General features: G+C 46.4%; 1 protein-coding gene across 4 annotated transcripts in view; it reads left to right on the top strand.

The window, feature by feature from the left end:
• Window positions 1-2,296: 2,296 nt before the first annotated feature.
• LOC134436820 (protein MTSS 1-like) overlaps window positions 2,297-12,508 on the top strand; it is a 54,064-nt gene continuing 43,852 nt past the window's right edge. For all 4 annotated transcript variants that reach the window (XM_063186173.1, XM_063186180.1, XM_063186188.1 and 1 more), the window contains exons 1-3: window positions 2,297-2,869; window positions 5,887-5,948; window positions 9,564-9,637. In XM_063186173.1, coding sequence (XP_063042243.1) covers window positions 2,798-2,869; window positions 5,887-5,948; window positions 9,564-9,637 — 208 coding nt within the window. In that variant the 5' untranslated portion in view covers window positions 2,297-2,797. The remainder of the gene's footprint in view (window positions 2,870-5,886; window positions 5,949-9,563; window positions 9,638-12,508) is intronic.

The following is a 12,508-nucleotide window of genomic DNA, read 5'->3' on the forward strand; positions in this document are numbered from 1 at the left end:
AGAGATAATTGTTATCAGGGAAAATCCTTCAATAAATATGACTTATGGCTATTACATCGTCTAGAACGAGTGGGGAAAATGGTAGCTGACGGTTCTCCCCATCCGCTCTCCAAGCCGGTTTGAAACTTAATTAAGGATTCTCTGTGTCTTTCATTTCAGGTGTTTCATATTTACAAATGTTAAGGGTTTGAACCTAACAATTAGCTTGCTGTGTTGTTTGAAGCAACGCCATGGTTCTGGGCGATTCGGTGAATCCCAATCCATCAGCGTTGGGACACCCTATCTATTTTCGGTGTAGACATAGGTTTTTGTATTCCGCTACTCTGAAAGCATGTAATACTTTGGCCTATGGCACTTGTGAAACACTCGAATAGAAACCATGAAACAGACTGCATTCACTCTGATTCTTGGTTCTTTATTAGTCACGTTTTGTCTGGTTAAAATAGGAGTGCGTATGACATAACCACATGGTTACGGTAGACCCTGATGCCCATATGTTACAACACAAACACACACACACACACACACACACACACACACACACACACACACACACACACACACACACACACACACACACACACACACACACACACACAAACACACACACACACACAATAACACAAAAACACAAAAACACATAGATGCATACAGATTCACACAAACCTTTTGTCATCAAAGTTAATGAAAGTTAATATTTACTTTAGCTTTGATCTATTCAATGATTCCTTGTTGAATAGACATCCAAAACCTGTTGTATCAGAAACCTTGGTTCCAGCACCTTGCCAGCACTGACCACAGAGGACAATGAGTGGCATTCACACGCAAGCCCTTTTGTTCAGGACCTGTATTGGGACGCTTCTGAATAAAGGGTCTTATATCTTTCATATGATTGGATAATGGGTTACTGTGACCCAATGGTTCCCAGACTTGGAGTCGAGACCAATAGGGGGCCCCGCAGACTTACTGCACAGGGAGTCGTGGAGAGAAGAGACTGTTTACATAGAACCGTGTTCCAAAAGGGGGTCCCAGAAGAAAAAGTTTGGGAACAACTACTGCTATTTAACCTATAGTTGTAGCAGCATTTGTAAAAGTTTGCTATGAAAGCGAAAGCCCAACTGGGAAACTCCAACTCCCACTGTCATTGTGACACAGCACTCCACGGCACACAAATTGTTCACTGCACACAACGAAATTGCATTTATGCTTCACCCGTGAGGGCAGCCCCCAATGGCGCCCCAAGGGAGCAGTGCGGCGGGACGGTACCATACTCAGGGAGAAGGATGGGGGAGAGCACTGGTTAATTACTCCCCCCACCAACCTGGCGGGTCGGGAGTTGAACCGGCAACCTTTGGGCTACAAGTCTGACGCCCTAACCGCTTACCCATGACTGCTATAGGCCTAGACTAACAATCAGGGCCAGATTAAGATGGCCTGGGGCCCCTAGGCTAGCCAGGCCGCTCCGTCCTAGTGACGCAACACCTTCGGCGTTGCAACTAGTCAGGTCAAGAGCAATGCAAGTACTTTCTGAGTTCCCAAAAATACGGGAACTCCTTTCACTTTGTCGGGCAGCAAACAACCACAAGCAAACCAAGGGAGGCAGGTCAACCATGCCATTTGGGAAATGTTAATTGTTATGCTCTTGGTCAGACCAAGTCTCGAAGAGATTTGAACGTCTATGATAATCAGGCTACTCCTAGTCTACAGGTTCCTGGAGAGCCACATGGAGGGATCACCATCATAATTCTGAGCCAGGAATATCTGCCAATGATGAGGAGGGGTATCATCAAGATTTAGATCTCTACTCGACACGACATACACCTTTTTCCAATACTGCATCTTGTTGCAATTATTGATTCCAACCCCTCACCCCAGCCCCTTTGGCCAATTGGGCAGGTAGGGGGCCCCTAGGCTGTAGCAGCCTGTGCATTAATCCATCCCTGCCTTTACTACTATTTTGTAATTACGTTCTAATTATACAGTCAATCTGAGTCTACCAATGCATTTCAGTGAAATAATGGGCAATAATTTAGACAAGTTAACATGTGACTTTGAAACTAAAACACAGCAGTGCAATGCTATTGGTAGGCCTACTGTTGAAATGAGTCCAGATTGAAGTGCCGCTTTCAACCACCAGGGGCTATCGGCGACCATCACAAGAAGTCACCTACTACAACTTTGGAAAAAGGTCGTCCTTCCACTGGCTCCCCTCCCCTCCCCCAAACCTTGAGAGGGGCGGGGGGACTCAGAGGCGCGCCACGGACGCGCACACTCAACTGTGTGTGTGTGTATTCACAACTCCAGCACCGCTGTGTTGGTGAGGAGGATACGGGGCTAAACTCGGCAAAAGGGGCCTCGATTGGAATTCGTGTTATGGATACTTGGAGTAAAAGGGCCACGCTTTTCAGACTGGATATATAATAACCAACGTCGTTTTTTTTTCTTGAAGCTGAACGGTCGCAGATTTTCGGGGACCCTGCATCCCACAGTCATGGAATGCATGCTATTGTGGGGCCGAGGGGTTTTAAATCTCGCCGTCCACTCTTCGCACCTCTGGGTTTGTTCGGTCATTGTTCGTCGCTAGCTGAAAGTCCCAGACATTTGGCCTTTCCTACACAGTAAAGGCTGTTCGAGACAAAGTAAACACTACAAACAATTTGAGAAGACTTTAGGAGGACTCTCTTTCCTACCTCAGGGAGGTAACTGCACGTATCACCACCGAGCTAACCAACTAAGAAAAAAGTGGTTGGAAAATCAGTGACTTGTAAAGGTATACCTGATCAGGTTGTTTGTGAACATGGAGACTGTGATCGAAAAGGAATGCAGTGCACTTGGAGGGCTTTTTCAGGCCATAATCGGCGACATGAAGGTAAAGGGACCTTTATTATTGATGCATTATTTACTCGATTTCCCCTCTGTGAAGTCTGTCTGACTTTTCAGTCATAACTTTAGCCTAGTCCCTGTGGATTTTGGGGTCACCACTTGCCCTTTCTTACAAGAGTATGAGGCATTTCCAGAGCAAACGCAGCACTGAAAGAAAGCTTTGCAATAAAACAAGAGAACGTGCCTGTCCGCTGTAGAGCAATATGTTTACGTTTGTTTGAAGACTTGGGTGTTGCAGAAGCCATAGCCATCAGCTACAGGCGAGTAAAAAAACTTTTAGTTGAGTTGTCTGTGTACACCACGTAGGCTAGTTCATTGAACTACGTCTTTCGGATTACTCACCTTGTTCGAATCTAACGTCAGCCATGTGAATGTTATTTTACTGGGTATTGGGTATCAAAACTTTTTGCTCATTGTTATCAGGGAATAGATATTCTCGCCCGTTTTTTTCGTGACGAAAAACAAACAAAAACAAAACATCATGGTCATATTGCACGTTGTCTTTGCCGTGCTGCACCTCAGTCCTCACAAGGAATGTTGTTGGTTTGACCTACCAGGTGACTGACCTGCTTGTGTATGAGAATCTCTTCATTCATCTACCTGACTTCCATTTGTTGGACTGCTGTAAATTCAGCACAACAGGCCACAATTTCATGCATTAATGACCATAGTCCTGGGTATCCTTTAATGATAGCCGACCCCATACTCTTGCAAAGATCAAAGATAATGTTCGACCATTTTGAGATAGATGCAGCCAGATCGGCCACTGTGGTTTTCTGCAGTCTCACACGACTGCTACTCTAGCGCCTCTGTTTATGCACAGTGGCACAGATAGCAGGTTGGTAAAGTTGTCCAATAAATCTGTGTGGTTGGCAGAACGGGGCTAGAGGGGATTTGCGCTCTACTATTAAGGAGTGCAACTCTCCTGGGCTCCCTGACACTGAAGGATCTGTGGCCCGCAGCAGTAATGGGCCGGTACTGAAACCAGTCGTCCCACGCGCAGGAGCCTGCAACACAGACTCTCATTTGTTAGACTGGTACTGATTGTAGAGGTCAGCACGAATGTACCCCTCACATCAATAGGAATTAGTAGAGCATCATCTAAAATACAAGACGCACACACACACAAACACGCGCGCACACACACACACACACACACACACACACACACACACACACACACACACACACACACACACACACACACACACACACACACACACACACACACACACACACACACAGTCTTTCTCTTCCTTCGCTTCAGGAAAGACATAAACACACGACCACTACCACATATCACATGTTACTACCACGCTCACATGTCTTCAGTGAAATTACCGACCACCACCCCTGTTGACATTAGTATTCGCTGCGGTAGGTGACATTCTGGGGACAGTGACGATGGCAACAAATCAGTGGAAGACATCTCATGTGCATTTCTGTGCCCCATTGCTGAAATGGTTCTGTGCATGAGCATGATCTTTTGGAATGTCAGCCATCTCGTATGAACTAGCGTTGGGCTCCCTCTCGGAGGCTTTGGGAGGGTTAAAAAGTTGATGATGTTTGGGGGGGGGCATACTCTCTCTCCCTCTCGCGCCACCCACACTCTCCCTCTCACCCTCACCCTGACCCATTTAGGCTGGTACAGGGGCGTAGCAGCACATTTTGGGCCCTGTGTACAATCAGCTCCAATGGACCCCCCTAACCAAATGTCTTCATAAATCGGACTGTGTGCGGGCCCCCTATATACATGGGGCCCTGGTGACTGAGTCGCACTTTACCCCCCTGAACGACACCCCTGGGCTGGTATGGCAGTCCTGCATGCCAGGTTTCAATGGGCTTGTTTGAGTGGAGCTTGCTTCAAATGACTGGCCACCTGGGTGGCAATGCATCCCCATGTATTACTGTGTTATTGCACACTAGTAAGTATCACCAGTGAAACAGTGAGAGTGGGTCAAAGACGTCCAAAAAGGAACTGTCATTCAGTGTAACGGATACCTTCTGCTGACTGTAACTGTAAAAAAAACATGATTTTTAAATTGTTTCAAGTGAATGGATGACAGCCAAGGCTTTCATGAATTCACTGGAAAAAATAAAATAAAAAGAGTCATGTTTCTTACAGTTACAGTCAGCAGAAGGTATCCGTCACACTGAATGACAATTCCTTTTTGGACGTCTTAGACCCGAGTGTAAGAAAATAGTGATAATCTTTGGGGCAATCTCTTCGAAATGTCACTGTACCGCACTGCACCCACCCACCCATTTGGCATGGTGATGTTTGGCTGAAAGTGCCAAAAATGTCACTAAAGGTGTCCACAATTCAGTCAATCAGGCAGCCAGTCATCCGAAACAAGGCCAGTGAAATGTTGAGTGGCAGCAAATGTTAGAGTTAACTTATAGAGGAGTTACCCAGGCACGTCTAATCTCTGCTGAGTTTTGTGACATTTAGGTGTGTGTGTGTGTGTGTGTGTGTGTGTGTGTGTGTGTGTGTGTGTGTGTGTGTGTGTGTGTGTGTGTGTGTGTGTGTGTGTGTGTGTGTGTGTGTGTGTGTGTGTGTGTGTGTGTGTGTGTGTGTGTCAGGGATGGAAATAAGCACCCGGGTGCGGGTGAAATATGTCTTTCTACAGGCGCCCAGGTTAATGCTGAATTATACGCAGCATCCAACATCAAAGATTAAAGCAAATTGGTAATGAAAAGTGTTATTGGCATCACAATAACTGTATAACCTCTGAAACAAAAGTATTGATCAGAAAATGATCTTACTTGGCATTACAATGTTTGGAACGATGGAATATGAACGTGTAAAAATGGTGACTCATAAAAATTGAGAGTGACTTTTAGATTTTAAAGTCACAGTGACTAGTGGGGAAAATGTTTTAACTTCCACCCCTTGTATGCGTGCGTGCGTGTGTATGTGTGTACTGTAGGCGTACGTATTCAATTGTCTGGACCTCTCAAGCTGCAATGGTTTGACATGTCTTCTCTTGCTTTATTTTCCAGGGCAGCTACCCAGTCTGGGAGGACTTTGTTAACAAAGCTTCGAAGTTGCAATCCCAGTTAAGGTGGGTGGTTTATTTTTTTTCGACCGTCATAATACTTCTCTAACCCTTTTGATTGATGTGGAAATCACAAGTGGGTGTCCTTAGATCTTCCCCACGGAACAAAACCTCAGTCACTCCTTGAACTCCATCAAGGCATGGTTGCAGAATATAGCCTAGAGTTCACGCAGTCGTATTACTTGCACAACTCACGAGACAGGTAGCTTAGGAGTTTATTAGTTAATCACCTGTAACCTAGTAAGTGCACAGGTATAACCAGGTATTTTGTAGGTAATTTATAGTAATACACCAGGTCATCGATCAATCAATCAATGAAAATGTATTTATGTAGCACAATATCACATTATTCTGTTAACTCAAAGTGCTTTCAAATGCACACATTCCCACATTCAGACACCAGCTCTGGAGGCTGCCAAGAAGGCCCAAATTATCGGGGGCTGAGAAAGTGCTCTGACACACACACAAACACACACACATATATTACTGTGTTCTGTTTTTTTTAATACAGTTGAACTGTATTCAGAAAAACAGTTGACAAATCACTATTCAAAATGTTCTCTTGGGCACCACACAGGGTGTGTTCAAGTTCCCTTCACTTGTGCCATTCTGTATAAAGCCTATGGCTACCATGTACCTGTTGAATGTCATGTATTGGTTCTGGCCCATCAGCTTACTAGGTCATTCCCGCTGCCTGAATATGTTAAAAAAAAAAGTCAAAAGTTATTTGACACTTGTAGCAGTTTCAGTTTGGCTATGTCGTCTGGCAGCATGTCAGGCATTTCCTCAAAAACGTCCCGGCCCGGGTCAGCTTGCTGAAAGGTATCATTACGCAGTGATAAAACGTTTTTTAAACACCACATACAGTACGATCCAAGGCGGGCTGCTGTCTATGGGAGTGGGGCTGAGGAGGAGAATGGGTGTCTGTTCGTCTGGAGGTTTTTTGGAAGCGGTCTGTGTGGGTGGAACGTTGCAATGCTGGAAACGGTGGCTCTAAAAGGCCTAGCAAATGAAGGCCGTAGGGCAGAGGCTCTGTAATTTAGCCTGCGCTCGAGGAGTACAAAGCTCCATAATTACCGTTTCATGGTCATCCCTGCCTGCTTTCCTGCGGCGTAACCTCAGCACTCTGGGCCGGCTCTGTCTGTGATCCCTGTGTTTGACATTAGAGTAAAATCAGGAGTTGTGTAAACAAAATATTTTATAGGAAGAGAACCCGGGAGGAATGCTCCCATAGAGCGGCAGTGAGTCCTTTTCATAAGCCTTCATCCTGCATCGGTGCTAGGCATGATACTGCATCCTACTTAGGGGTTGGGCACAATAGTATATCCTACATAAGGGTTGGGCACATACTGTTTCTGCAACTTGCGTAGGAGTTGGGCATGTGCTTGAATCTTCCATAGTAATAGTCGAGCACAACGCAAGTCAGTTTTACTGTTTATACTGTAGCGCATTTCTTACAACAAGGCAGTTCATACTTGCGTCTTCCGTAGTAAGAGTTTGACACAAGAGTGCATAGTATGAGATTGTGTCTCACACAGGAGTCGAGGCACAGCAGGGCATCCATCATAGAAGCTGGACACAGGAGTGCTTACTTCAGATGAAAGACAGTCCGCCCCACACAGCAAGCATTCGGCAGAAGAGCTAATGACATCACTACCTCCTACCTACAAGAATGGCATACAGCATCCTCCATAGGAGTTAGGCACGTGATTGCATCTCAGCATAGCAGCGAAGCACATACCAGTGCCTTGGAGAAGAAGTGGGGCCTCATCTCGTCTATGTTTGGGCACGCGTCTTCCAAAAAGATGGGAGTGTGTTTTGGAAATGGAGGGGGGCAGGGCTTGGGAAGCAGGATTGCAGTGAAAGTTGTTTGAGTAGTTTGAAGTTCACACACATTTCCACATTGTTGTTTTAAACCCGTCCTTTGACCTGATTAAGAATCTCGCTGCTGAAGCCAGAGGCTCTGCCTTCTCCCAGGAATAGAAAAGAATTAGGAGATCCTCATTTCCTTTGTCCCAGGGAGGAGGAGGAGGAGGAGGAGGAGGAGGAGGAGGAGGAGGAGGAGGAGCAGGGTTTTATTTTTAAGAGCGAGTATTTTTATCACCTTGTGAAGAAAGTGCCCCTCCCATGTGACATGCTGTTCTCTGCTGCCTCCCTCTCTCTCTCTCTCTGCCTCTCCCTTCATTTCTGCCTCGCCCTCTCCCTCCTTTCTATCTTCTCTTTATGTCGGCCTTTCTCCCTGTCCACCTGTCTCTCTCCATCTGTCTTTCCATCCTTTCCATCCTCTCTTTCTCATCATCTCTCCCTCTCTTAGTTCCTCCTCTACAACCCCTTCCAATCTACCTTTCTCTGTGTCTGTCTGTCTCTGTTTCCCAGTCCACCCCCCCTAACCCCCCCCTCTCCGGTGCAGGCTGGTGTGCCTCCAGTCCGGTGCAGGCTGGTGTTGAATGGTGAAATGGGCCGTGAGCGTTAAAACCAACTTGTCTAATTTCTGCCTCGGCTGGAGTGTCTGTGGTGGGTGGGCGGGAGACATGAAACTATAGCTGAGCCCAAACATTTTTTTCACAGTCTCCAATTCACAACACAGTCCAATGGGAAGCACATGTCATCCAGGAATGCACATGACCTGGGGGCTTTGATGAGATGGCGCATTCAGCCTGCTAAGGCTAGACTCTCTCTCTCTCTCTCTCTCTCTCTCTTTCTTACTCTTTCTCTCTCTCTGTCTTACTCTCTCTCTCTCTGTCTTACTCTCTCTCTCTCTCCTCTCTCTCTCTCTCTGCCTGACTGACTGCCTCTCTCTCTCTCTCTCTCTCTCTCTCCCCCCCTCTCTCTCTCTCTCTCTCTCTCTCGCTCTCTCTCTCTCTCTCAGTCTACATCTCCGTTTTCTCCACTCACCCCATCATTTGCGCGTTGCAGCCTGTGGAAACACTGAAACACATGATCAGATTTCACAGTTGTCTGCCCTCGTCACACATTCCAAACGCTGAGAGAGGAGAACTTTAGGAGAGGAGTACTTTCTCCTCCTTCTCCTTATCCTCCTCCTCCCTCGTCCTCCTCTCCTTGCTTCCATCAAGATGTGCCGGGGGAGTTGAGCTGAGGTGTTTGTCTTTAGTTGGAAAATGAGTTGCTCGTAAGTTACTGAGGAGTGGGCTCTAAATCATATGAAGTGTCATGGCGGGGATGATGGATGTAGACAGATAGGCCCTATTATGTGCCTCCCTGTCAAGATGAAGGCAACTGGCGCTCAATAACCTCAATAGCCCATTATTTCGACTGATTTAGGGAGGGCAGGCCTTTTATTTGCTCACATCTACTGACAGCTTTTATTTCACTCTCCTGACGTGCCTTCTGTCATTTGCCGTGTACCAAAGGACTCATAGAAAAGGCTGTTCTGAGATAGTTTATACATCGATAAAACCTTATTAGGCGAGCGATAGAAGACCCTAGATGTTCTGGGAAGAACGCCAAGTTTCCTTATAGAACCTTTAGGCGTTCTTCCACAATGGCAATCCAAGGTTCCTCGAATAAGCATGCATTGCTCCTGCCTACCTTGTATTGGGATGTTTCCTAAGCGTACCTAACTTTGACACCTGTGTTGTGTGGCTCCTGTCTGTCCTCCAGAACCACCGTGGTGGCGACCGCAGCGTTCCTCGATGCCTTCCAGAAGGTAGCCGACCTGGCGACCAGCTCTCGAGGTAAGTGGCCATCAGAAGGGTCCATACACACGGCATAGGGTCTTCTAACCTTAACCCCTCAAGACACGACTGTTACCAGAATGGCAATGACCAAGTCGTAATGTATTACTTAAGGCCCCGTGCACTGTTATAGTAGGGTAGTACTATAGTAGTTAACTTTCAATGTCTATTACAGCGTGCCACAGCAGGTATGGCGTGCATTAAGGGGCGTAGTACGTAGTACGGCAGAATTTTCTTGTCCTCCCGAGTGACCAGCTCAGGTCTTCTGGAGTTCAGCTTATGTGTTTGTATGTATTAAATCTGATCCATGGGTTACAGTGTAGCCAATTGAACCTCTTGACCTGACATGCAGTAACTTTTGAATGGTACTCCCAGTACATGCTGTGTGCATTGCAAATCTCATTAACTGGGATGAATTGCATACATGCGCTAGCAAAGGATTCAGTAATGCATTTCCAAATATCAGTCAACAAAAATGTCCAAATGGCATTTGCTTGGAGTTGCTGACCGCTGTTATTTTACTAGTAGCTAATAGCCTTCTTTGGTGGTGGTTAGTTTATAAACAGGCTGATGTTGGATGGTTGCCTGGCAGAGGTGAGTAGCCACATAAATCATGTCTACCTCAGCCGCATACAGAGTTGAATTTAACTAGGTGCTTTTTTTTTCGTTAGTCGCAAAGTGGCTTTTTGGCACGAATGCGCAATTTATTAAGGGGTCATGACAGCACTGGCCATTCAGCGGCAGCGTATGGACGCTGCTTTAAATCAGGCTTGATGCAAGAGGGTGCCGGGCCGGCCTGTATATTTCATTACTACATCGTCGATGCCAATCAATAGCCACCTCAGATGACTGTGAAAGTGGATATATTCCTATGAATAGCTTTACACATTAACTCCTTTGGCCAGAAAAAAGTGGCACTTTTATATTTTGGTTGCAAGGCAAGCACACACTTGCCCCCCTCTCACTCACTCACCTCCCTCAGTCTGTCTGTCTGTCCCTCCCTCCTCCTCCTCCTCCTCCATCCTCCCCCCTGCCTGCCTGCCTGCCTGCCTCACGAGTGTCTAAAAATAGGCAAGGCTCAGAAAGACATGCACATTCATCAAGCCAGGCACAGAAGGAAATGGGAAGGGTAGAGAGACTTTTAGCTTTTACATCTAGGTGTGTGTGTGTGTGTGTGTGTGTGTGTGTGTGTGTGTGTGTGTGTGTGTGTGTGTGTGTGTGTGTGTGTGTGTGTGTGTGTGTGTGTGTGTGTGTGTGTGTGTGTGTGTGTGTGTGCGTGCGTGTGCGTGTGTGTGCGTGTGTGTGCGTGCGTGTGTGTGTGTGCTATTTGTTTGTGAGTGATGTTAAAATGCTGGAATATTCTGCTGACTCATTTGCAGGGGACTCATGCAGGTAGCAGCATCTCTCTCTCTCTCTCTCTCTCTCTCTCTCTCTCTCTCTCTCTCTCTCTCTCTCTCTCTCTCTCTCTCTCTCTCTCTCTCACACACACACACACACACACACACACACACACACACACACACACACACACACACACACACACACACACACACACACACACACACACACGCACACACAATCCTCAGTGCTAGCTTCACAACAACCTCCTGTTTTATATTTGCACATCAACCTTAAACAGAGCTCTATTGCTGAACAAAAAAGAGGTACCAGTAGTGGAATGGACCTATTTTTAGAGAGAGCTAACAATCTGCTTTGAATTTTGCATTGTGGGTAGTACACCAGTCTATTCCCATTAAAGACAAATGAGAAAGAATCGAACAAGATCAACTAGTATGCACGCGTAGCAGACTATAGTAGTGTGAGTAAGACTAGGACAAGCCTTTTATTTCACACAGTTCGATATTTGAGGTTTTCTTGATTTATGGAGGGAAAAAATGGCACTGTAAGGTGGAGACACAAAGCCCCCTCTAAGGCAAGTGGAGACCGCAGCCAGACAGCCAGCCAGGGCCCCCCTCAGGCGACTCGTATGTGTGACGCGTTTTAACATGTTTATCTTCTTTAGGAGGGAACAGAGCAGTCACTGTGCTCTTCCCAGGTTTCCTCGTTTTCATTGCAGTGTGTGTGTGTGTGTGTGTGTCTGTGTGTGTCTGTGTGCGTGTGTGTCTGTGTGTGTCTGTGTGTGTCTGTGTGTTTGCCTGTGTCTGTGCGTGTGTGTGCACATGTGTGTGTCTATATGTGAAGCTGTCTGTTGAGGCTGGTGGGTGTGGTGTGGAGGACAGGTCTTAATGCCAGTGCTTTTGTTTTCTGATGTGCCTTAATGCCTCAGTTATGCTCCAGCAGCTAAGGCAAGCAGACCTGTCTAAAGGTGCTGAGTGACACTGTTTAAACGTCCAACAATGAACAATGATGCAGCTTTGATAACCAACGTTGTTGTGCTGTGGTTTCCTTCACCCCCCCCCCCCCCCACCCCCCCTCTCTCTATTTGAATAAACATGTTTATTATTTCCATGGTAAATGTCTTCCATGGTACATGAACCTACTGACTGTCTTTGGGCGAAGTGACAATGGTCACCTTGGGAATTGTGAACTTTATTTGTCATGGAAGCAACAGGAGAAATGGAAACATGCTGTAGGTATCTGTTAAGGTATCTGTTTTGTTGCCTGGTTTGGTTTCGTTTGTTGTCAAACAACGAGAGTAGATTGTCTTGTCTACGATCTTTTTCCTGTGACGTTCTAGTCAGTGACCCATCCACGTACGGTTGTTCCGACGGGGAAGTAAACACAACACTACTTTGTTTCGTGTGGTTACCTTTTGTTTTGTGGTGTAGGGGAACAAAGTGGATACAAATCCATCATAACAGAGGTGTTGCAAGGCAGCCAGAGAGGGTGAGCAGGTGAGCAGAGGTTAGC

This window comes from Engraulis encrasicolus, chromosome 2, assembly GCF_034702125.1.
Source record: "Engraulis encrasicolus isolate BLACKSEA-1 chromosome 2, IST_EnEncr_1.0, whole genome shotgun sequence".
Taxonomy (NCBI): Eukaryota; Metazoa; Chordata; class Actinopteri; order Clupeiformes; family Engraulidae; genus Engraulis; species Engraulis encrasicolus.